The sequence below is a fragment of the Aspergillus vadensis genome (genome assembly GCF_003184925.1).
Source record: "Aspergillus vadensis CBS 113365 unplaced genomic scaffold BO88scaffold_18, whole genome shotgun sequence".
Classification (NCBI taxonomy): Eukaryota; Fungi; Ascomycota; class Eurotiomycetes; order Eurotiales; family Aspergillaceae; genus Aspergillus; species Aspergillus vadensis.
Window position 1 is genome coordinate 565,645 of NW_020292056.1, and position 25,073 is coordinate 590,717.

The 25,073-nt window shown below is 47.8% G+C and overlaps 7 protein-coding genes across 7 annotated transcripts; 4 read left to right on the forward strand and 3 right to left on the reverse strand.

Moving 5' to 3' along the window:
• Positions 1-1,876: 1,876 nt before the first annotated feature.
• Positions 1,877-2,516, forward strand: BO88DRAFT_466629 (uncharacterized protein). Its single transcript, XM_025711479.1, has one exon. The coding sequence runs from the start codon at positions 2,133-2,135 to the stop codon at positions 2,484-2,486; it is 354 nt and encodes a 117-aa protein (XP_025560958.1). The 5' UTR covers positions 1,877-2,132; the 3' UTR covers positions 2,487-2,516.
• A 317-nt stretch (positions 2,517-2,833) lies between these two features.
• Positions 2,834-3,172, forward strand: BO88DRAFT_406377 (uncharacterized protein). The gene is given in 4 exon segments (XM_025707137.1): positions 2,834-2,876; positions 2,893-2,992; positions 3,029-3,063; positions 3,086-3,172. The coding sequence occupies 3 exon segments, from the start codon at positions 2,896-2,898 to the stop codon at positions 3,107-3,109; spliced, it is 156 nt and encodes a 51-aa protein (XP_025560959.1). The 5' UTR covers positions 2,834-2,876; positions 2,893-2,895; the 3' UTR covers positions 3,110-3,172.
• Positions 3,173-4,613: 1,441 nt separating this feature from the next.
• On the reverse strand, positions 4,614-4,784 carry BO88DRAFT_344903 (uncharacterized protein; the record flags this gene model as incomplete). Its single annotated transcript, XM_025703270.1, has 1 exon — positions 4,614-4,784. One exon carries the CDS (start codon positions 4,782-4,784, stop codon positions 4,614-4,616), a length of 171 nt encoding a protein of 56 aa, XP_025560960.1.
• Positions 4,785-11,648: 6,864 nt separating this feature from the next.
• BO88DRAFT_466632 (uncharacterized protein) lies at positions 11,649-12,002 on the forward strand (the record flags this gene model as incomplete). The annotated part of the gene is made up of 2 exons (XM_025711480.1): positions 11,649-11,832; positions 11,877-12,002. A coding segment is annotated over one exon (159 nt), but the record flags the coding sequence as incomplete, so codon positions are not given.
• A 30-nt stretch (positions 12,003-12,032) lies between these two features.
• Positions 12,033-12,461, reverse strand: BO88DRAFT_466634 (uncharacterized protein). The gene has a single exon (XM_025711481.1). It carries the CDS (start codon positions 12,375-12,377, stop codon positions 12,147-12,149), a length of 231 nt encoding a protein of 76 aa, XP_025560962.1. The 5' UTR covers positions 12,378-12,461; the 3' UTR covers positions 12,033-12,146.
• A 215-nt stretch (positions 12,462-12,676) lies between these two features.
• On the forward strand, positions 12,677-13,134 carry BO88DRAFT_406378 (uncharacterized protein; the record flags this gene model as incomplete). Its single annotated transcript, XM_025707138.1, has 1 exon — positions 12,677-13,134. A coding segment is annotated over exon 1 (228 nt), but the record flags the coding sequence as incomplete, so codon positions are not given.
• Positions 13,135-14,906: 1,772 nt separating this feature from the next.
• BO88DRAFT_466646 (uncharacterized protein) lies at positions 14,907-15,758 on the reverse strand. Its single transcript, XM_025711482.1, has one exon. The coding sequence runs from the start codon at positions 15,535-15,537 to the stop codon at positions 15,040-15,042; it is 498 nt and encodes a 165-aa protein (XP_025560964.1). The 5' UTR covers positions 15,538-15,758; the 3' UTR covers positions 14,907-15,039.
• Positions 15,759-25,073: the final 9,315 nt, after the last annotated feature.

Sequence of the window (25,073 nt, forward strand, 5' to 3'; positions counted from 1 at the left end):
TAGATGCATATTACAATATGGGAGCTAAAAGTTGTTGCGGTACAACCTACAAAGGCAAGATACATATTATGACCAGGGCTGGAGAGGCACATGGCACAATGCGAGGGGCCTTAGGCGAGACCATTGTTGCATTATAAAATATTACGATTAACGTCACGTCGTTCTGACGGCGTGGCCTTTTCGTGCAGACCAGTCACATGCCTATCCTAAGTATCAGGGGGGTCTAGACACCCGGGGGAGAGAACCAATATGGTGACAACCAAAGGCGGAAGGCAAAGGGTAATGATAAAACGCCAAGCCGTGATTGCAACACATTCTCGATACTCACCTCAGACCATCCGCACCCGGCTCACGCACGTGTCAACCATCCCATGACCACCAAAACCCGTTCCTCCTCATCACAGTAGCCCTCCAACGTCCCGAACAACTTTGCATGCATCCCCGCGAACCTGTCTATAACTCAGTACCGATTGCTCACCTGAAAGAACTAGCCCCATCCGGTTATTCCACCCCACCCCTGCGTCTAGCCAAATTTGGGTTCTCACGACCCTGACGAGGAGTACACCGACGGGGATCGGATTCTTCGCCCGCGGAACTGCGCGTCATGGTTGCACGCCAAAATGCTGCTGTCACTCTAACCCAAGCCGCTACCGAACAAAAACAAGCATCCATCCCAGAAACCTAACACGCAAAAAAATACCAATGGCCCAAACAACCTTCATCCACTTATGTTCCACGACCGACTCATGCCCCTGTTCTCTAAACTCCTACTAATCGCAGCGACCAAACGAGCTGAACCTTACGTTCCCACCACCCTCATCACCAAAAACGCCGACCGTAAAACAATGCTCTATATCCCGTGACCGTATACCTTTCCGTATACTCCTTGAGGTAGCCTGAGGTATATCCAATCATTGTGCAGCATCCCGTATACTCGGGCGTATACTCTCTGATGGTAGTAAGAATGGTATAGGATCACGTGATGTGTAGCCGCTCCGGGCGCCTCTTCAGTAACCCGTAGCTCTACCGAAACTAGAGTAAGATACTGTCATCTGAACCACCATGAGATATTTGGAGCCGGACATCGATCGGGAGCTGTATCTATTATGCAAAATTTACAGAGGAAATATGGGGATTAATGTTTGACCCGAAAAGAGTAGCTGCTATTGAGCTAGTTTCTAGAATGCCTTGGGATGCCATCTACGTTCATTTGAACCGGCGTGGTCGTTATCGGCGCATTCTGCCTGGCGTGTCCGCATCACCTTAGCAGGTTAATTAGCAGGGGCCCGTAACAAGCATCATCCGGATGGCACTACAGCATGGGGCCGAGCGACCATGGGTCATGTTATCTGCACGGCGATGGAGTCAGCCAAAGGGCTGGAGCTGCCATTTTCAGCCGCAAATAACGCTAAAAATGGCCGCTCCAGCCCAACCAAAATTGTTAGTAGTGCAGGTAGATATCAAAACCGCTGTTTCAAGCAGGTGCGTTGAACAGATGTGTTGAACAGACTTTCAATGCCATCCGGGTAGGTCAGCTCCAGCAACAAGCCAGCGATGCGGAACATCCTTGTATCGTCCGGTCTTTGCACCATCAATCTAGCCTCCCCACTGACTCCACGGAAGAGATTGTCATAGGCCCATCAAAGCGTCCGCTCAGCGAATTCAAGACTTTAGAGTAAAACATCATATCCACCTTTCAAATGCATGTAAGTCAGATCAACGACCACACCACTTATGAGGGGCGTTCTCCCAACCATCCTATCACTACTTCATCATTCCAGTCGAGTCTCTAGCAATCATCCTCCACAATTTTGCGAAAATGTATGCCAATTTCCAAGCGTTAACCACCTCCTGGACATACATTTGCCCCGGATGTCAGCAATCTTCTTTATCGCGATTCCCCGGAGACCAGCTGGTTGCTTGTCCCATTTGTCAAAGAGATTCGAACTAGCGCATCCAGCGCAGCCCTTTCCAGCTCCAACAGCGAGCTTTAGGGCCGCAGCGGCCTTGGATATCACAGCAAGCCTTGGCACCACAGAGCGGTAGCTGTTCAAAATGCAATCGCCCAACAGCAGTTTTCCCCGACGGCTAGAAGACAGCAGGAAGAATTATTCCAAACGGAGATCCGAAAAATGGCTGGTCTTACGTACCAGCAGCAGCAGGCTCTACTGCAACGCGTAAATAGTCTCGAGAAACGGAAATCCCAGGTTGGGGCCCACATGTCGTCGGGTGGAACGCCGGGTGCGGACTCCGTCCACTCTGGGCAGACCCAAGCAGAATCCCAACAGCAAAACCCCGCTGTCCAGTCAGCGCAGGATAGGGTGTCTGACGTGGCACAAACGGACCATGTGGTACACGTGCCGCGGGCGAGACAGGCTCACCATGAAGGAGAACAGAATCACGTCAGTCAGCGAGTACCGTATCATAGGGTGTCGAAGTCGTTACAATCCAACCACATTCGAGCGTCCCGTCAAAATCACTACTAGGGAGACCCGAACCAAGCAACTCAGCCAACACCGAGCAATGGTGGATCGCAATCGATGCAAACAAATGACGTCTCGGGAAGGGTTCAGCACCAGGATGAGCAGCATCCAGCCATAAAGCAGGATGAAGGAAGCCAGAACGAACAACAACAGCGTGGGCCCCAGCAAACTCGAGTCCGGAATAGTAGCCGGCGGACTATCACCGATCAGTGTTTAAGGCAAAGAGGAGGGATTACCGGGAGCACCTCTGGGTTTGTGCCTTCGCGATCAGAACGTGAGCGCCGGCCAATGGCCTCTCTTTTATTGTTTCTGCCGACGATAATGGAATCATTGCAAGAGACCCAGTCTGTCTCACAGTCGAGGGTGACTAAGCAGGAATAAAAGGGATCGAAGGGTCCCTTGTGCGATTGGTATGGGTTACCATGGGGCTCTTTTCGCCTTCTCTTTCCTGTTTCTGATGCTGGCAACCTATATAGATATATGGGGAATTTTCGCGTACAGGCCTAACGGTGCGGGCTAGTGAGATGACGAGACTTTACCAACAGCTGAAAATGAGCAAGTAAGCACTGAGTTTTGTGGTGTTTCAAGAAAACTGTGTGCAGCTGACTAGGAACAATGGGAAGTAGAGGTTGGCTCTAGATAGCAGATGGACTAATGAGACGTGTTGTATGCCTCTGAGGCTCGTCCGGATTTTAATGGCAGAGCATAGATAAGAAAGGAGGGGAGGTTCCTTTATCTGCCTATCAATCCATGATATTGTATGTATGATGAAGCAACTTCTAATAGACAGATTCTATGAACACACTGACACCTATACGGAATGAAATCACGTAGTGTACAATAATCGATCGAGCACATTGTCCTGACACTGGAAACTAATCAGTAAGCCACTGACTAGAAAATCAATACTCACCGTCTGCCAAACACATCTCGTTATCCTGCAGCAGTTCCTGATGACTTTCCTGCTCTACGACCTGAGCCCATATCTGCTCTGGCTTCCACCAAAGACAAATGCCGTGTCCGCTTTCGGTATAGTAGCCAGTATATGCGTAATTGCCACAATTGTCATACATCTCTTCGTTGCCAAGCGCCTGAGTACTGCCTGTACCTTTTTTTCGGGACTACAAGTAAAGATTTGATGTCGCTTCATCAAGTAGAGGAATGGTCTGCGTACTAATGTCTGTATAAAGCCAGGGCGTTGTCGTTGTCTTTCACTAAGGAATGATTGAGCCTTGATGCCCGATAGGTCGACTATCCATCCGGGAGGCAGGTAATGGGATCGTGAATATCTGTGTCCTCGCACGCTTGAATCAGATTGATCTCGGTGAACTCAGAATTACCGAGTCCGAGGGATATATTGTTGCGGATGGTTCTTTAGAAGAGTCGTGGTTTTGTTGATAAGGACTATCGGTTGGTAAGGATTGTAGAATCTCTCTAGTAAGATATCACAGTTGTCTTTCCGCAGCCGGATGGATTGATAATAGGTGATGAATTGGCCACTCTCAATATTAATGTCAAGGTCCGTGGAAAGAAGTGTATCCTGTAATGGATAGCGGAAATGTTATTGAACCCAATATTGGCTTCAGTGCGTGTATATAAAGACTATAGTTGAGCCTTAACAGCCTGAGTATGCTTTCACTTGACCTCCTTCGGACGCAGATCCTGCATGCTGTATGTAGATGCTACTGCTTGGGCGACGTGTGATGCAAAGCTGAAGAACTGTCCAGTAGATTTTTTACCTTAAATAGTTTGTAAACTAGATAAGTATTCTGTCGGCTAGCACTTTTTGTATGTAGGATCTTGGCTAATATACCTGCTAATGTTGTCAATGATCGCCTACGCCTGAAGCATGGGTGCGATCATGGGAGGAACTTACCAGAAGATGATTTCTATTCTACAGTTTGATACTATCAGGAGAGGCGAAGATGAGGGTAGTGTACTAGATTCTTTGGAAAGCCTTTATTTAGTGGTCCTGCTGGAGTCTGGAATATTTTTAGATTAAGTAATATGTTATCCTTCGTTTCCTCGCAGAGCTCGACCAATATGTGGAGAATATGAATAGCTAGGACTGTGTAATTTTACAGCAGTGATACTGCTTGCTCACTGAATACTTGAATTATTTAACTGTTTTTAGTTCTCTCCAGAAACTAAGATCTTGCTCTTGTCATTGGCGAAAATCACCCTGGGTCTGATACCAACGGTACCGTTCGACAATGTAATTGATGGAAATGCTAATTCGACCACGGTGATTTGAATGCGCTTGAGCAACAGCTTGAAGCAGTATTTAAGATTAATAAACATTTTGATAGTATATTTTGCTTGGATGAGATTGCTATGTTCATGGAATAATGTATATCTTATTATAATACTTAAAATCTCTTTGTGACCATCTTCTTCTGGAAGCTGTAATGGTAGGAGGTATTTCCTTGATATTGAATCAGGGTATCTAGTTTGGAGATGTAATTCTTGCCTAGATCTATTTGACTATTGACTATGAGAATTTAACGAGTCAGTTCGCAGAGATCTCTGGTCAATGTTTCTGTCCAGGGCATGTACAACGCAAGGACCTGTTGTGGTGAGGAATAACCTTTGATAATTATAGTCTTTGGCTCTAAATGGATGTGGGGTGGGTATTAGAGCGCTGCTGTTTATCTCTCACTTACTAACTTGAGCCAGATCAAAAATATCGTGGTTATCGTACATGCTTTTGCTAAGGCGGATGCCAACCAAGTGATCTCTAAGTACTTGAGCTAGCTGTGAAATTGAATAAAGATTTCAGAGGAGTCTGGTTAATGGGGGATAGTTAATGGAATGTATCTCTAGTTGTAAAGCCTGGGAAGATTATGTAGATAATTCTGCTATTTAAGCCTGCTGGGCAGTCGCGCTCTTATAATATATATAGATTTGTGTTGTAAAATGTGTATTTAGTACTCAGTGTAAGTTAAAGCCATAACATCTTGTGGCAGAATGCTTTGCAATATTTCCGAATATATTGTTACAAATTTAAGATACTGCTATATTGCAGAATATCTACTCTTTCTAAGCCGGGTTTATATTTTATCACTCTGCCGCAATGACTTTGCTATGTATTTGTAGAGACAGATTCAAGGGCCCTAGCATACTTTAATTATTTTATATTCTCCAGGTCAATGACAACCAAGCGGCCACTCAGGTTATTCCATAGTATATTATATTATTTACTGTCGCAGTGGATAACTCCACACGACCGGAGCACAGTCAGAGCTCTGTCATGCTCTTGGTAAAAGAAGCGGGAATTCCTATTATGAATAGCATGCTGAAGCCATATTCCAGACTAGCTCAAGATCATTATCTGCGCTATTAGCTTGCCGTGGTACTAATATACAATGTAAGGCTTAAAATTCCTAAGACACACAGGGATGTGTTGTTCTGTAAGTTTCTAATATAGTGATAATTATCTACTTCTGCTTGAAGGTGATGCGGCTTCTCCACAGGCACATCTCTTATGATCACCGTGTATCCGCGGGAAAGAAGGGTGACTTTGATAAGATATCAGTATCCTGGCCGACCACACGTCTGCAACTGTTCGATTCCAAAGACTCGATCTCAGGCAAGTTGACATGGTGTGTGTCAACTCCTGCGGTCCGATGGAGTGTCTCTGGCTGCTGTGGGGTTTCCAGTCGGGGTACTTTATATCCAGAGATTCTCGGTCGAACAAGCCGCAGATGCAGGCAGTTGTGCAGTGTGATTGTGTAGAATGCCCGTCTTTTCGAGAAGTCTTTCTATTGCCCTGCCGGCGCGTATTCTTTCCCTTCCCCTCGGTTGTTGCATAGGTCGCGGCTCGGTCGGCTGCGCGACGCTGCTGCGGCAGATGGCAAATGCGATTATTGCTTACTGCCGTTGTCTTCAGTGGACGAATGCTTCGGTGTAGATGCGCCTGGTTGATAATAAGCGTGAGCGCGTGTGTTGTGTACTTTCCGATCTGGTTTCCAGTGAGAGGGCTGATAATCAGACGCCGGCAGGTCTTTACGGAGAGTCTCGGGGATTTCTCTTAATATGTTAAGATATTCGACCTTCCAGGTTATTAGCTGGTCGTGTGCCATATCATACCATCTCTGAGTCGGAGGTTTGACGGCCAGTGCTTGAAGCGTGAACGCAAGCACCTAACTGATAGCGGTCCGGTGGAGGTATATTTTATCATCTACCTGCACATCCGCCTGCGCATCCTGATTCGGGATACACAAGAAATATTGAATAATGATAAGATCATTCTTTGGAATATAAAGGAAAACAAAAGCCTTCCCAGTACAGATATAGCTGTATTAAACACCACTATTAATTATGTATGAGAATATCTGAGTGACCACGGCCATGATCAGATAGATAGTATAGAAACCAAACGTGTTGCTCTCTTAGTCAATGATATCATAATCCAGATCTATTGGGTGTAGACCTGCTACCAGTTCAGGAATAGTTATTTTATATAGTACTTCGAACTCTACTGCATACCCAGGTATTGCCGTTCATCCGCTACAAGGTGCATGCAATACTGGTCAGCGTGCTGATTATGTTGTTACATAGTATTATTCCTTGTTTATCTCTGCATGGTTTCTCTTTCTCATCCTGGGCCTTTTCCAAGTCTTATGTTTACTGGTTATTAGGGTGTCTGTGTATTCTTGAGATTCATTTACTCTAGGCTGTTCTCGAGTATAGTTTCTGACGGGTTTACATGATTATAGAAGGTGACTTGGTCTTGGATTCTAAACTTATCTTAAAGGGGTTTATTATCTCCCAAAATCTTAATAATCTTTTTAATAAAGTTGTCTACTGTATCTCGCTTAAAATTCCAAAGAGATGCTTCCGAAAAGATTAGTCTGTTCTAGATATTTATAAGGATATAATTGATTTGGGTATTAGAGGGGAATAGTAGATATATAATAAAAATATTATTATAGTTAAATTTATCCCAGATCTATTCCTGTAGTTAGGAAAAGTCACGCTAAGGGATAATATATTTGGAGTAAAGTTAGTTCACTGGATCAGCCGTGTTATTCTAAGTAGTAAGAGTAGTATCTGCCTCAACTCAGATTACTTGAAAGAGAGAACTGTGACAGTGATCAAGAAAATAAAACAGGAAGTTAGATTATACTTAATATTTAATATCTTTTTATATCTTTTTTTCCTTTTTCTCACGGCGCTCTGCCACTTCTCGTAGTCTTTATTATTCTTTAATCTGATATTGTAATTCGGCTATTATTTCCTCTATCCCGTTTCGAAAGAGTTGCTCGGCTGATAATCAAGCAAAAGTAACTCAACAGGAGAGGAGGCTCTATCCAGCGCGGGGAATAGAGTCAGAAGAGAATTATATATTAGATTATTTATCAGCTTATTTATTTTTTTAGCTGGAGTTCATAGATATCTCAGGCCTACATGTTGGTTTAGGCTTATTTGTTCCCGCAAAATGTGCTGGTTTGAAGAAACCTAAATTTGTTATATAGTAATCAGAAAAGTTTGATCCCTCTTCCAATCTTTAATAAGTGGAGTCAATGATTTCATTGCGTCACTCTTGATACTCATAATCTGTCTATATAGATACTGTAGAGGATGCTTCTATTGTATAATCTTACTGAGATGAAATTATATAACCAGAAAGTTAGTGAGTAAGTATACTTTCTAAATACAGTGAGTTGGCTTATCTCTCTTATTAACTGCTGATTTATATAATAATGTTACTGTATAATCTAGCCTTTGAGAGTTTAACACTATATAGTTAGTATCCAACAGAGCTTGTTAATAAATAAAAAGTCTGTACTTCCCTCTTAATTTTAAATACACCGCGAGAATATTTCCTTGCTGTAGACTTGCTGTAGACTTGCTGATAAGTACTTCATCTTACTAATATATTTGAGAGCTAATTTGTTCCATGCTATTACTTAGAATTCTGAGTAGTATGATATTTTTCTTGTTAGTGGATAATTATTAAAAGAGGATAGACTGGAGATGCCTACTAATTGCTCTTGTGATAGAGGCTATTAGTAGCTAGAATTATAATACATGATTTGGCCGTTTTGTTAGAGTTATATTATCATAGTTAATGATAGGTGTTCTGGGTGCTGGAGGACAGTTTTGCTTATATTTCTTGCCAACTTGCGCAGAGTAGATGTCAGATTATATTATCCATTTATTAGCTATATTTGCCAAGGATGTCCCATCTTATTGGGACCATGCAGCAGAGATTCAGGATTATCTTTGGTAGTATAGAAATCATTCTATAGCAGTGGTCAGTGATGTTTTTGGTTTCTTGAGTAAACCATAACCGCACTCCCATTTGGATATTAATTATAAGAAACATGTATCATCATTTTATTCCTCTGGCTCACCAGATTACTTGTGTTTAATGGCTATATCCATAGCATCTGGGGGAGTGCCGTGATTATCTCCAAGGACAGAGTACATAATAATAAGATAAATAATCAGTCTATTTCCTTCTCCAACATGCTTTAAAAATTAGCAAGTCTGGTATTGGGACCGTAGTTGAGATAGACATGTGAAAAGCGGAGACATATCCTATCACACGTGATTATTAGAAGAAATACTAGTCTATATTTACCTGATATTACTCTCCTGCTTCCCGTCAAACAACAGAGCCGAGCTGAAGGCAGTGAGGCAACTCCGAATTAGATGTCCCTCTAGAATCGGCGTCTCCGAAACTGATAAGCTGAAAATTTCTGCCTACTTCGGGCAGGTGTCTGGGCTCACAGTTCACCGGCAGATTGCGTCGAATCACGACGAACACACGAATTCGCCTGCACAACCGAAGAAGATGTCCGGACTGGTATACACAGATCCCAAGAAAGAACATGAGCATGCCGTTCCAGAAGCGGTGGAGAAGAGGCTGTGCAGTAGGAATTCCATTGGCCAATGTTGGGAGAAGAACCAGAATATGTTCCCGGCCGGAATCGCGGAGGATGCATCCTGCCCAATCTTTCAAAAAAAAAAAAAAAAAAATCTATAAAACTTGGTCGCTTACCTGTAGAAGCACCTCCTAAACCGTAGCGAATGTTTTTCGTGGCAACAAGTCAAAACGAGCACTTGTTCTCATTTGGTAGGTACGCAGGCTTGCTGCAACTCCCACTTAAGCAAACCCGTATCTGTAAGGAGGGCTCGAGGCTATTGCTGAAACATCTCCTGCCCCAACAATACCTTGTCCTCACTGGGCCTGGAGGTGTCGACTCGGCCTCAAACCGGGTCAGCCTTCCCACTCCAGTAAGAGGACTAGGGAAGCGTAGGAAATGGAAAGTCATATTAATAGTAATCCCTTCTAATGCTTCGAGAAAGAGGATGATTAGAAGACGGGACACTGTTGCACGAAAGCTGGCTGCCTTTGATAGGTTTATGAAGGTGACTTTATAGACCGCGTACTGCGATGCCAAGCGTGATGCTCTATGCCTGATTAGGAACACTATACTACCCGGGCAATTTGCAAATATCAATGTCCCGCAATTTCTCATGGCACGTACCCGTTCCAAAGAAGACGGTTGAATGGAAAACCTGACCGTGCCCACCCGGTGGAATTTTTCACTTCTTTTCCACCAGCTCCACCTCCCTTTCCCCTGGTCTATAGGACATCCAGATCCCCTGGCCCGGGTTATAATAGACCGCAATCCGGCATCTCAAAGGGCCCACCACATTTTGGATGAGAAACAGATAGTCGTCTACACGTCCTATTAATCGTGAGGCCGTATTATGATGCCGGCCAAATGAAGGAGTAGAATCAGGGTGTTCAAGGTTCGGTGCCCGGTGAAAATCAGTCGAAACGAAGGGGCAATTTTGTCTCTCCACTTGAGCATTCGCTTACCAGCAGGGAAGCCGCGCTTTCAGTCGACCACAGCCTTGGATGGTCATCTTTAGGAATTTGCACCTTGTTCGAACCATATACCTACTCTTTTCTGACCCAACCGGGCTCTGCTTTGCACTGAGTCTGGGTAGAGTACCTTGTTGGTGCGAGGTCTTTCACCCAGCTACCAGACGCGCACTCCTCACACGGACACTCTTCGAGGGCCTATTGCGCACTGCCCTCACTCAATTGCATGGACACATCCTCCGACTGAACATTATACTTTGCCGAGTCAGTTGGGATGAAGAGAGTTTGGGAGGTTGATTATTGCCTCCATGGAGAACGCGCGCATCAGTCTCGTTGCGAGGACCTAGGTCAACATTTGACGGTGTTTCCGAGCACGGAAGCTTCCGACGAGAGCTTTTCCTCAAGAGCCCGGCCATCTGGCTGGGCTAACCCAAATTCAGCAGTTTAGCAGGTGATGGTACAGAACCACGTTCATTATGACTGGGCTCGCGTGTTATGATCAGAAGTTCATCAGTCATCGACAGAGTTAACGCAAAATTCTCTTATCTGACCGAGCCAGCTATGCATGAACTTCACTGTCTGAAGCAATAAAATGACCCGAATTAGAAGCAACGCAGGTGATGTTTGTAGACGTTGATAACATAGGTGCTGTAACAGAATGGACTATCATAGCTGAAAACAACATGACTACTCATAATAGTGTGTGATTAATCTTAGAGAGTGCAGGGTTTCTATCGCTACGAGCACAACCGCCTGACCCTCAAGATAGCAGTATCCACCAAGGCAAAACACAGCGACAACTTTCTCTGTTCTCCTAACTGACAAGCTCTCGATGACTGAGATATTTTGTCTTGAGCACACGGTACTAGCCAGTATATTGCTACTGTTACCCTCTGTTCACCACGACAACCGGTTCTGGTCGGCCAGATTGCCTAGAGACATTGAGCGATTCTCCACCCCAACATGGAGATTTGACCCTTTCGTTCTGGCCTTATCCATCCATAGAGTAATCTGGAAGGTCATGTCGATTCTTCGCTCTCTTGCAAGCGCAGTGTTTCCAAGACTACAAATAGCGCATTCAGACAAGATCTGTGTCGACGCCTCGAAGCTGGGAAATATGCGAGAATCAAACAAAAAAAGAAACTCACTACAAGGCTTATACCCCTGAATGGCGAGCAAGAGACCTCACCGGTGGAGCTGGAACTAAGAAAGCCCTGACAAACCTTAATTGAGCGCGCCGGTCACCGTGGCCTAGGAACCCATTAGACTCAGGTCAGCGAAACAAAGAAATATTACCAACTCGACGCAATGCCATCTGATTCGTCCATGGCGTTGCCTCGTATGGAACTGGATGCTACCTAGGAGGTCACGCTTCTCCCCGTGCCACGATAATATGGAGCCCGGGAATCACTCTGGGCGCAGGTGCATTTTTCTCTCATCAAGGGTCTTTCTCTTCTGCCTGTTTTGACAATAAGAAGTAGGCCTAATGAAAAAGGCCAATACAAAGTAATGGAATTCAGATTTTAATGATACTCGATACACAATCCTAGTTTGTCCCATTGAGTTTCAAAGGGGGCATTGTCCGTTCTGAAGATCAGGAGGACGAGAAGCTTCCCAAGGTGAATTTTGGGCAACTTCTAGAGCATTACGCGGAAAATGACGTCTCAGTGGATTACCCAAGTCGACAGCGGTTGGGTACTGGGCACCGGTGCTCTAGAAACTGGAAAGTACTACGACAAAGGGAGGAATCGGTAGTCATTGTGCTCTGTCGGACCACGGTTGCCCAACTGTTTCCAAGTGGCCCCCACTGAGCCCACTGGTCAGATCTGGAACCATTTTCCAAGTATTGTTGTGTACTTGAGACGCCTATTGACCAACGGCGCCGTCCCATGAGTCGCACACATCTTCGCCCTGCCCGCCCATGCCCACGCCGAATTTTTCCCCAGTCGGCGTCTTTTACTGGGGCCCTCACGTCTTTGAGCTAAAGCCTGAACGTACATGGTCATTTGGGGAGATGGCTTCGGGATTTGCTCTTCGTTTAAGGTCACCATGTGCCCCTGCGTATTTGGTAGGAGGGAGTACACGCAGAGATGGCCAGATACCTATCCTGCACTTGAATGACCATTGAAGTCCATCTCGACCGCATGACGGTTCTGGTACTTGAAGTTGGCGAGGCTGGATGCTAATGCTGCACGGTTGGTCTTGCCGGGTGACCGGAGCGCTTGGAGATATAAGGCCGGCGTCTTCCAGTCTTGTTTGCTCCAGGACCAGGCTTCCTGTCCTCACTCACTGGAATGCGTAAGCGCAACAGTGTGCATCTTCACAGGAATGGCAGGCCTGTGTTGTATGATCTCCTCGGAGATATCCCCTGACAGGAGTGGTGGGCCTGTTTAGTATTAATCTCTCCGGAGATATCCCCTGACAGGAGTGGTGGGCCTGTTGAGTATCAATCTCTCCGGAGATATCCCCTTCATGGCCATGGGCCCCATGTTGTATCACCTGTGCCCTGGACTGTTCCCAGATGAACAGGTTCTTTCTGTTCTTAGGACCCTGTTCTGAGATATCCTAGTTATGGGCAGCTATCTCTACGCGGTGCTGGGGACTAGTACTTGCCAGAGTATATTTACTTGTTATGATGTAAGGAAGCCAAGATCTGCTCGCGCCATGCTGTCGGTTCTTTCCAGCATTGGTGCAATATTGTGTATCACAGGCGGAATTGAGGCCTGTATGGAACGGAGGTCCGTATCTGTCAATGCCCGCTGCCAGTCATGTACAATATTTAGCTTAGATTTTGTGGTACAATGTATACAGTATTCACTCAGAATTGATTCCATCTGTACAGTAGTATATCCTGGTCTTGAATAATGATGCAGATGATGTCGCGAGTCCTGGGTAACTTCCTCCAGTTCGTTTTGGACAAGCAGTGTGCGAGTCGGTGTATGTCTGGTAAATAAATTGTTTGTTGTATATTGTACTCTAAGTTTAGATGCTTTTGAATACCTTCAGATGGTCCGCTCGACAGATATCAACCTTGGTAACGGGTCATGCATAATAAGGCCTTGGAGATTGCCCGTCTTGTTACTGTGTGGGGCGGAGATCTCGTAATAATGAGGTAGTCTAGCCATACCTGGGCAAATCCATAATCTGGGAATCTGGGAGCCTGATATTTTGGAAATGGGTAAATTATCCGATAAGACTGCTGTTCTAGCTCTCGTGATGAGTCTTATAATAGTGACCAGTGGGGTTGTGTTTGTGTGCGGTTGAAGACCCAGAATGCCCTGCTTGTGGCTGGAGGTTAATTTGTAATGCACATAATGCTCTATTATGTTGACATCTTTTCACCGCGTATCAAGATCTGAATTCCCTAATCCTGCGTTGGCTTTGGCGCAGTATGACTCGGCTCCATGCTCAAGAGGAATTGACCGGGCTGAATGTGATCATGCATTTCTAATAATATGATGGCAACTCTTTTTAAGTGCCTAGCCATGTCTTGTGAGACCACCCAGTGGAGGAGCTATATGATCTGGAGACCAGGGGTGGGAGAATGGGCGAAGAATGGCCAAAAGATAGTGAAAAGAAAGGAGAAACGGTGAGATAATTTGCCGAGTAGACATGGTTAAGTGAAGTTGGTATACTGTTGTCTTTGGGTACGCGAGTGTGCCACGGGGATCTGCTGGGGCGTTGATCCGTTCAGAAGATGCAAATTTACCCAGGTAAGCATGTCTCTTCACCGCCCTCTGGTCCGGCCCTCTGGTTGATTGTTGTTGCCTTGGGCCAGAAACATTTGCTGGGGCTCGGGAAGGACCGAATTTAGTCCTTTTCGGGAAGTTGTTTCAGGGGTTCAACTGGATGCCCGCCTGGGAAATCTGAATGCTCACCGAACGAATATTTTTGCCCTCAGGTTTCGACCTCTGGGCTTAGGGCGTAAAGCAAGAACCATTGGCTTCTATATATGCTATTAACCTATTACCATAGATAACTACAAATGTGAGCCCTATCGCTTGTGATTGATGGTTATGTGTATCAATAGTCTTGTATGTGACGGTCACATACATATATAGGATATATATAAACACCATCAACTCGAGAGCATTGAGTAGATTCGACCTTTTTGACCGGCCCAGGAGACATGAAGGTATCAACAGACCCGCTAATCTTGGACAAAACCAAGGTACTCCATGAGCTGAGTTAATGATGTAGTAGAGGGGAGAAATGGGTTGGAGCATGGAGACTTGGAAGAGCAGGAGGCGCAGCGCCACGTACCAAGAGAGCCCTAACGCCCGATTTCTGCTGCATCCTGTGCTCAGATCACAATTGTACCGACCACACAAAATGACATGTTGTGTCCCAACGTCCTCAGCCAACTCATCACCCTGCGTTACAGGGCAGCGTGGAGGGGGTCTCACAGTAGGAAGATAAGCGATCTGCAGGATCCTTGCCGCAGACGGATAAAGACTGTTTGAATTGCCCAATGGCCAATAGGCAGGGAACAAGAAGCGGGCAGTACAATTTGCCCCACCATGCGGGACCATCATCGCGGAGAGTTCTTTTGCAACCGCGCGTCTTGGTCTCGGCTTGTGTCAACTGCCTCATGCGACCGGAGATATGGTACATTAACTGCCACAGCAAATCGATCTTGGAAGGTGCAACTAACGACCGAGACGGAACTCCATGTTCTTTCTCATACCCTGTAACAAAAAGGTTGTCATTACATCAGACTGCTTCGACCGCCGCATGGGGCATACTCTTACCGGAGTGATCCCGCGGACCTTTACGAACCCAATGCGCCTCAAACCCGCGACGGTGCGCACATTTAGCTGGGGACTGGACGGTCAATTTCGGACCCTGAGTCGACTGTGGCTCTGCGGACGGGCGACGCGTGTAGGGGCCGGTGGCCTCATCACCCGCATCGCTAGAGGGCTTGGATCGTCTGAACGATGCTCGGAAGGAGTGGGGGTGCTGATCGAGATGGGACTGGGCCGAGTCCTGTGCTGGCCACGGCCCAGTCTCCTGGGGATTTGACGTCCGAGCCGCGATGGCGTCTTGCAAATCGGGCGGCGGTGTCGTCTTATGTCTTTCTCCAGAAGCCGGTATTTGGTCCGCAGAGATTCTTTCGTTCTGGGTTTGCGCTCGATTGAATATTTCCGAGCCCTCTCCGGCCACGTTAGATGGAGATGGCGCGCTACAGTGATGATGATGATGATGATTCATACGCTGGCCCCTCGCCTTAAGGCGATATGCAGGGAACCACTATCTACTCACTATGTACATCCATTAACTGTAGACTATTACTTTCCTGACGAACTTGGAGCCTCGTCAAGGCCTGTGTTGGCCGTTGCCTGGTGTTCTGTTCTGCCGCCCTCGTGGCGCGCGACTTCGAAATCTCTGCGACGCCTCTGCAAAATCCAGTACCGCCCCTAGGACGCTACCGTTCTGCGTGGCATCTTCCAACTTACCTTCCTTACCTTGGCCTGCTCCTCCTAGCATATCTGAAACGTTGTTAAACCCGCCTCCGATTTTCCGCCCTAATTCTTGCCGTAGCGCTCTCAGCCGCGGGCAGTCTATCAATACGTGGACCACGGTTTCCATCGCTCCACATTCGCACTGCTCGTTATCTCGGAAGCCATGTTGCTTGGCATAGGTGGCGAGCCACGAGTGGCCGGTCCGAAGTTGCGCCAGCAGGTAGGCTCGGTTGCGGGGAAGTGAGCCGTACAGTCGGCGCGTGCGGCACGCGGGCAGTGCCTGATCCACGCGTCGGAGGTGCCCTCCGTTCTTAGGTCTTCCATTCTTGTTCCCATTCATTTTTGATCTTGTTGCGGATGAAAGCCTTCTCCCGCGATAGCAGATGCTGGAAAGGGTGTTTGTTTTCTGCGCCCACCGCTTCCTTGGCCAGACGGTCCGCCGTTTCATTCCCAGGATCGCCGCAGTGTCCCGGGACCCATTGTAATCGCAGTGGGATTCCTCGTGCCTTTAGTTCTGCGGCTGACTGATGGATAGCTTGGATGATTCGCTGGCCCGATTTGTTCCATGAGTTGGCGATTACTTGCAGCGCAGACATACTGTCACTGAGGATTGTCGCTGGGCCTTGGGTCGCAGTTGTCGTAGCATGCTTCTGCGCTAGCTGAAAAACCAGTCCGATCGCATAGTAGATTGCCATGAGCTCGGCCGCGTAGACCGACCAGTATTCCATTGAGCCGATACTGATTTGTCGTGACCCCATTATCTGCTGGTTGTGGTCGAGAGCTACTGCTGCGGCCCCTAGTTGATTCTCTTTGCCTGAAGCGTCTGAGAAGACCGTGATGCTTGTTGTGGATTGCTGCGCCAGTGCGTTGGCCTGCGCTTTCTCTCGATCCGGCTCAATCTCAATTTCCGTAAAGGGTTGGCTCCGCCATGGCGCGTGTGGTTTGGGGTCAATTGTTTCCAAGGCCTGCAGCCGTCCAAGGTCCATGGTTCGCATTGTTTCGGCTAGGGGAAAGCGGGCCCCGCTGCCGATATAAGTGCTGTGTTCCTTTGCTCGGCTGATTACTCCGTGAACTGGGTGGTCAGCTGGCAGGGTGCTGAAGCGAGCAGCTATTATTTGTCCCCGCTGCTTGAGTTGCAAGTGAGTTGGTAGGATATAGGACTTAATTTTGAGTGCAGCCGTAGATACTGTCCGGAAGGCTGAAAGGATTTGGATAAGAGCTGTTTTCTGTACTGTCTCCAGAAGTTGTAGATGTATCTTGTCTTGGAGCGGATTGTGCCAGACTGTGGATGTGTAGTCTAGAATTGGTGTTACGCATGCTTGGTATAGCTGGTGCATTTGCTCCGGTTGGAGGTGTCTGAGCCCGCTCAGGGCTATGTTCACTTTAGTTGCCTGTTTAACCGCTTTCTGGACATGTTTCTTCCAGTGCATCTCTTTGTCAAAGATCACTCCAAGAAGTTTCGCAGTGTCGGCCGGTTTGGTAGGCTGGCTATTGATGATAATTTGTTCTCTTCCGTGGGTCGCTTTCCGCCTGGTAAGATGAATTAATTCAGTCTTTTCGGCGGTAAAGGATGCACCCGTTCGCCGCGCCCATTTTTTAATTTGGGGGATGTCTTCTTCCTGGATCTTCTTGATGTTCTCTTCCACTGTTGGGTAGGATCGCCAGCGGAAATAGTCGTTGATAAAAGCTGATGTGTTGCTATTTTGGTCTACCACTTGGTCCACCAGGTCTGAGTTATAGAATCCAAATAGAATCGGTGAGAGTGGGGATCCTTGTGCCAGGCCGGCATGTTCCAGTGGTAGACTTTTACTCTCGAAATTATCAAATGTGACGCTCGCTTGGCGGTCTTCTATGAAGCTGCGGATCCATTGCCGGGCCTTTGGTGGGATGCCTTTAGCTCGCAGCCGAGTGTCGAGGCTGGTTTGGTGGACTCCATTGAACGTGCCTTTTAGGTTGAACGTGATCAGCGTTACCACCCTAGACTGTTCCCAAGCTCGGTATACTGCGTTGGCCAGTACCAGCAGAGCTTGCTCGGTGTTACGTCCTGGTCTATCTCTAAATTGTGTGTCCGGGAGTAGCTTAAATCTCTCCGCCCAGTAGGAGAGTTGTCGGGCCATAACAGCTTCTAGTAGCTTCCCCAGCGTGTTTAGCAGTGATATCGGTCGGTATGCTCCTGGTGCTGAGTAGTCTGGCTTTCCCGGCTTCCGCAGCACTATGATCCGCGCCTGTTTTTATTGTCTGGGATAGTAGCCCAGATCCACTGACTTGGTGAAGACTGTGGTAATCATTTCTTTCAGGTATACCTACAGATATTTCTATACAAGCGTGGGAATTCTATTTTTACCTGGGGCCGTAGTTCCCTTGGCAGCTCGGAGTGATTGGTAAATCTTCTGTTCAGTGATTAGCTCCCATGGCAGTTCTTCTGTGGGATTGTTTTCTACTTCCACTTCAGGTTCTGCCCTTTTTAGAAAGAAGGAATCAAGGAACGTCTCTGCTTTCCTTTAGTTGTTAATTATCTCCTCCGTGCCCACTTTAATCGCTGGAATGCTTGTATAAGCATCTCGTGGGCGTATATAGATGGCTGCTTTCCATAGATAGTCTTTGCCTGCTTTGTCAAGAAACTCCCTCCAGTAGCTTATTTTTGCTTTTTTAATTGCTCTTATCCATTTTTATCTTCTTTCGCGCATTTCTGCAAATATTGTCTTTATTATTGGGTGGTTGGGTCTAAGAGTGGCATAACTGTCTTGCCACCTCCGGCGGGTTTGATTGACTTCCGCCTGTTGGATCTTGAGATCTGCTGTGAACCAGCGCTTTGAGTATGGGCATGGGGCCTGTACTGGCACATGCTGGTCGAGCGCGGTTATTGTAGTTTGAATCAGATGGTTGACCGCCTGATCTAGGTCCTGCTCGGATTGAATTCTCAATTGTGGGTTAATCGACCTTATTATTGTTTGGCCTACTCGTGCCCAGTCTGCTCGGTCGTACGCTCTTCTTGGTTTGGGCTTCCTAGTTTGCTCTGGTTGGAGGCTCCACTCCGAGTATGTGCCCCTGTAGTCAGACCCATAGTGGTTATGATAAAGTTGGCATTTGATCAGCCGTGTCATGTTATTAGTAAGTATGAGATCGAGTACTGAAGTTGTCCCAGGTTTGTTCAGGGATTAGAATGTCGTCTTGCCTGGGGCCAGGCACTATTGCAGCTCGTGGTCTTGAAAGAAATTTATTAGTTCGTCTGCATGTTCTGCGAAGCCGCGATGTACCGCACGGTGGCTCCATGCTGGGTGGTGGCGGTTGAAGTCTCCGGCCAGAATAATTTTTGTTGTGCGTTCGCTCTGCTCTGTTTGTTCCTGGATGGTTTGCTGGATTTCTGCCAAAATTTCGCGTGCGCTGTTCGCTTCAAATGAGTCATGTAACGCGATTGGCTGGATATAGATTGAGAACACCAGGTACTGGAGCTCTGGGGTCCAGATCTTAACGGCTACTACATCTGGGTGACCATACTGGATTTGGTGGTGTGATGATGTGGAGATCTTCCGGTTGATATAGAGGAGGCTGCGGAACCGAGGTATTTCCGGGTGTGTCGGCCGGTAGAGTCGCCAAGCACTGTGGTTAACGTGGGTGTGGTATGCTGTCTTTGGCGGTTCCTGAATTAGAAGTAGGTCCAGGTTCTAGCTTTAATAATCATTGATGAGGGCTTCCATCCCTGCCCTCGATTTCATGATATTTAACTGTAAGATGCGAAGGTTTGCTGTCATTAGAATGGACTGGGGTTAGGGGATGCCTGACATGCCTGGTTGTCTGTTGGGTACTCTCCATTGCAGTCTGAGCATCTGGGTCTTATTCCTGGGAAGCAGTGACGCTGGTCATAATAACTTATATAATATCTGTATTTTACTCATTCCTTGCATGACCAGGCTAGATGGCTAAATTATTAGTAGCAGTGATATTTCTTTTTTTTTATCTGGTAAGGTTCCACACTCCTGATAAATCTTTGCTTTACTAGTAGTCCGTTATTAATAATCCATTCTGCTGCCTCCAGTGAGTCCAGCCAGACTTCTAATAAGACAGATTTCCCCAGAGGTATGTTTCTCTTCTTTAACCATGCAATATCTTCAACCCGGAATTTCTTGTTATAGAGATTATTCTCAGCTATAATCTTCTCAATTTCCTGTTTCTTGTATCCTTCTAGTTTAAAGTTCTCAGTTGGGACTCGGTAAACCATAATCCCAAACCAGGGTTTTATTACTTTAGTATTATTTTCCAGCTTTTTTAGTTACTCGGTGCTGTTCCGGGCTGTCTCCGCAGATTAGATATCCCGGAATTAAATAACATACCTTGTTTTAGTAGTATTAATGCCCGTAATATGCACTTCTCTGGTAGTCTCTGCATTTAACAGAATAGTCCTGATATGTATATTCGCTGCTTTAGTAGAAAGGGCTCTTGAGAATCAGTCATTATTAATATCTTAATTAAGGGTTGGTACAGTATTAATTTGGATATAGTTGGATTTCTTCCTGGGGCGCAGGACAGTTCTCACTGGGTCTGGCTGAGGGTTGCCAGCAGTCACTTCCGCCCAGGATCTGTTCACGGGGGTGTTCAGCAGTTGTATCTTTAATTTGGCCTGTAGGGCTTGGATTTCTTCCTGCAGTTCCTTATTATAGATTTACAGGAGTTATTATTCAGCTTTTAGTTCTTAGATCTCTACCCTCACTGTTTCAATTATTTTAGTCTGGTGTTTGAGTGTCTTATTAAAGCTGTTGAAATACTGTTGGATATCTTAGTTTGTCACCCGCCCGTTGCTTTCTCCGCCGGTCGCAAATTTAGGGTTTATAATCAGCTCATTTTCTTCTCCATCAAGGCCTCGCCTGCAGTGTTTTCTTGCTGCTGGGATCCTTGGACGAAAGTCATAGTCGCTGAAAATTGTCGCTGTTTCTTAGGTGTTTGTGGGATGGGGTTCGGTAACCCCTGCCGGGATCGTCATCGGGCCGAGACTAGTGCCCGCTCGGCACACAGTGACAGCCACAACACCTCACTTACTGACGATGGTTTGAGCCGTTACAGTGATCTGCGAAATGAGCCTGCCCCCGGGACACTGTTTTGTTCTTTGGCCTCTCTGTTCTACAGTCTCCTCTACAGTCGTTGCATACAGTCGGCGCCCTGTAATACAGTGAGCTGCGAAATCAGCTTGCCCAGCAAGATACTTCTCATTTGATTTAAAGGGTTCTTGGCGCGAACGCTAAGCCAATTGTATAGAAGATATACTTTGTTAAGCCAATCATTGCAAGGGCTATTGGTTAGTAAGCCGGCAACCAAGGATTTCTAAAACAACAAAATAGTGTCTGGGGGGGCAGGCTCATTTCGCAGATCACTGTATGGAAGGGCCCCTGGCGAGCACGCTGGGTAACTGTTCTCGTCAGACAGTTAGGACGATGGATTTCTACCTTCTCGTGGTGTCCGGTGTCAGTACCCTCTCGCTGCGTGGAGGGGAAGCCAAAAGAATCCAGGTGGTGCGGGTAGGGCCGAGCCGCAGAGTTTTCCGTGGTAGCCGAGCCCGACCAACCCACGAAAATCAGAGGAAAAGGGTTATGAAAACCATCCGACGACTGTTTACTCGATTCGTACTCGAGACCGACACTGGACTTGGTTCTCCAGCGGACGTGGTATCGCCTAAACAGGAGACAGGACACCTCTGAGCTTGAACGCTCTCTGAGATTGCGACACGCCCAGCAGAAGTCTTGAGAACACAATTTGAATATGCGTTGAGCGGCGAGGGAGACTAGAACCAGTCAAGCAGTGGACAACGCGAGTCTGGAGAATGGGCGCCAACAGTTCTGGTTACAAGACCCTCGTTAAGGCTCTGCCACGGGCAGTCTTGATTGGAAATGCTGACCGTCTACTTCTCTGGGGGCGTGCGATCCAGCGACGAATCTCACTGAACTCGTTAAGGCGTAGCTACGGGTGCTCGGGAGGTCTGCAAAACTGGGGACACAAGCTTGGTTAGTGAAGGATGGTCGGAGTATCGCGCAGGGCTACTGGAGATGCTTCTAGTCCACCTCTGCAAGACACGGTCGGCTAGTCAAGAGAGATCTCGGCTAGTAACGCGAAGGAGGGAAACATTCCCTGTGGGGCGTGGCACATAATGACAGTGACGGACAAGTAGAAAGAACTTGACGAGACTGTCTATGTGGCCCGAGAGGACGGACGCGCGTGTCGGTGTGCAAAGAGACGGAAATCAGCTACCTCACTCGCACTGGGGACCTGAAGTCGAACGGCCAAAGTGGTGACGTCCTAGTGGGGAAGGTGCTACCCTTCTTCGCTATCTCACTCGCACTGAGAACCTGCGGCTGATTGACTGAAGTGAAGCTGCTCTAGCTGAAATGCCGGTGATGCATGCTTAAGGAGCAAACCTGGAGACACCTGGGGTGAGAGGTTTTGGCCGGGGCCTCAATATCTGGAAGACGCTCATCGAGAGTTGAGTGGACTGAAAACTGGGGCAGTGGCCTGAACAAGCAGGCCTGTCGAAGCTGCTTTACACAGCTGCAAGGACTCGTTAAAGCTTGGCCACAGGCAGCCTTGGCTGTGTAGATATGTCTCTTGGTCCCCCCACCAGCCAACCGAGCAATATGCGGAATCTCTCATCGTGGAACACGACACCGACTACCTTCACCGACACGCTATATTGCACGATAGACACCTCGAAGATGGCAGATACTGAAAACGAGAGATCATCAGCAGGTCCAATTAGAACGGCAGCTGAGACCGAGATCCGGACAATGGAAAACTACACGAACTGGCGGTGCCGCGCTGTCACCGTGGACCCGAAGAACACCAGCCGGATCGGAATTGCATGCCGAGATGAGGTTGAACACCCCTTGGCTAAGAAGGTGGCGGAAACAAAGGTTGGCGCAGGAGCCCGAGTGCTTCGTGACGAACTGTACCCGATCAAAGTTGACAGCGTCAACAGAACTGCAGTGCTTGATGAAAACGTTGATATCCGAGCAGGAGCTGCGGCAGCCTTTGGCGAAGAGAACGAAGCTTCCATCGCTAAGATTGCATGGCTCAGCAGCAAGGAGAATGCGAAGGCCTACGGGTCAATGGTCGTTTATCTGACCAAAGGCAGTGATGCACGGAGGCTCCTGGCCGACGGGTTCTTTCACGCTGGGGGAGAATCCGGCGTGACCAGCACCTTTGAATACCGACCCCGACCGATGCAATGCTATAATAGCCAAGAGATCGGACATAAGGCCTTCCAGTGTAAGAACGCGCAGAAATGTGCAAAATGTGCCGCGGAGGGCCATCACCACAGTAGCTGCGATCAAACGATCCCAAAGTGCATTCCATGCGGAGGCCCTCACGAATCGTACAGCAGAGACTGTCGGAAGCTCTACCCATCGCATCATGAATAAGACTCTTCGAGTTATTCAACTGAATGTGAGAAAACAGGGGGCAGTGCACGAGAGCTTAATGAATGACGAAGAGACTCAGAACGCGGTGGCGTTAGCGATCCAGGAACCCCAAGCGAGGAGGATTCAAGGCCGGCTCTTGACCACCCCGATGGGACACCACAAATGGACGAAGATGGTTCCCTCTACCTGGAGGGAAGGCAGGTGGGCAATTCGAAGTATGCTCTGGATTAACAAAGATGTCGAGGCGGAACAAGTGCCAATAGAGTCTCCGGACCTAACGGCAGCGGTTATCAGGCTCCCCGAGCGACTGATTTCCACGGCATCTGTTTACGTGGAAGGGGGCAATGTCTTAGCTTTGGACGACGCATGCAAACACTTAATCAACGCAATCACGAAAGTACGGCGAGATACGGGTGCGGTGGTGGAGATTTTGATTATGGGAGACTTCAACCGGCAGGACCAACTCTGGGGAGGAGACGACGTGTCTTTGAAAAGACAAGGTGAAGCGGATCCAATCATCGACCTCATTCTCAGCAGTCTTCTCAAACGAGGCACAAAGACATGGCATGGCGGAGGATACAGCGGGGACTGCGAGTCGACGATCGACCTGGTCCTGGCCTCGGACAACCTAACAGACTCCGTGATTAAGTGTGCTATACTCGGGACGGAGCACGGCTCGGACCACTGCGCTATTGAGACCGTGTTTGATGCGCCCTGGTCGCTCCCAAAGCATCAGGGACGACTCCTGCTGAAAAACGCTCCATGGAAAGAGATTAACGCCAGGATAGCGAACACTCTTGCCGCCACTCCTGCAGAGGGCACAGTGCAGCAGAAAACCGACCGGCTCATGTCGGCGGTCTCGGATGCGGTGCATGCATTAACACCAAGGCCGAAACCATCACCACACGCGAAGCGGTGGTGGACCGCTGATTTGACACAGCTCCGTCACATACACACATACTGGAGAAATCACGCCCGGTCCGAGCGACGGGCGGGACGAAAAGCACCCTACCTGGAGACGATGGCCCGATGCGCGGCAAAACAATACCATGATGCCATCCGGCAACAAAAGAAAAAGCACTGGAATCAATTTCTTGACGACAATGATAACATATGGAAAGCCGCTAGATACCTGAAGTCGGGAGAAGACGCAGCATCCGGGAAGATCCCGCAGCTCCTCAGAGCGGATGGGACCACGACCACCGATCACACGGAGCAGGCAGAAGAATTACTGACCAAATTCTTCCCGCCCCTGCCGGACAATGTTGACGATGAAGGAACTCAACCACAAAGAGCGCCAGGTGAGATGCCTGCCATCACGATGGAGGAGATCGAACGACAGCTGATGGCGGCAAAGTCTTGGAAGGCACCTGGCGAAGACGGTCTGCCGACGATAGTCTGGAAGATGATTTGGCCTACGGTCAAGTACAGAGTCTTGGATCTCTTCCAGGCGTCGCTGGAAGAAGACACGTTGCCAAGACAGTGGAGACATGCGAAGATCATACCGCTCAAGAAGCCGAACAAAGAGAACTACGCTATTGCCAAAGCATGGAGACCCATTTCGCTCCTCGCGACGCTGAGCAAGATACTGGAATCGGTGGTAGCACAAAGGATCTCACACGCGGTGGAGACTTATGATTTGCTCCCGACCAGCCACTTCGGCGCCCGAAAGCAGCGGTCCGCAGAACAAGCACTCGTACTCCTGCAAGAGCAAATCTACGCGGCTGGCGCGGCCGACGGGTCGTGAGCTTGATTAGCTTCGATGTCAAGGGAGCCTACAATGGAGTGTGCACAGAACGGTTGCTTCAGAGAATGAAAGTGCGAGGCCTACCGGAGGATCTACTCCGGTGGGTTGAGGCGTTCTGCTCGGAACGAACGGCGA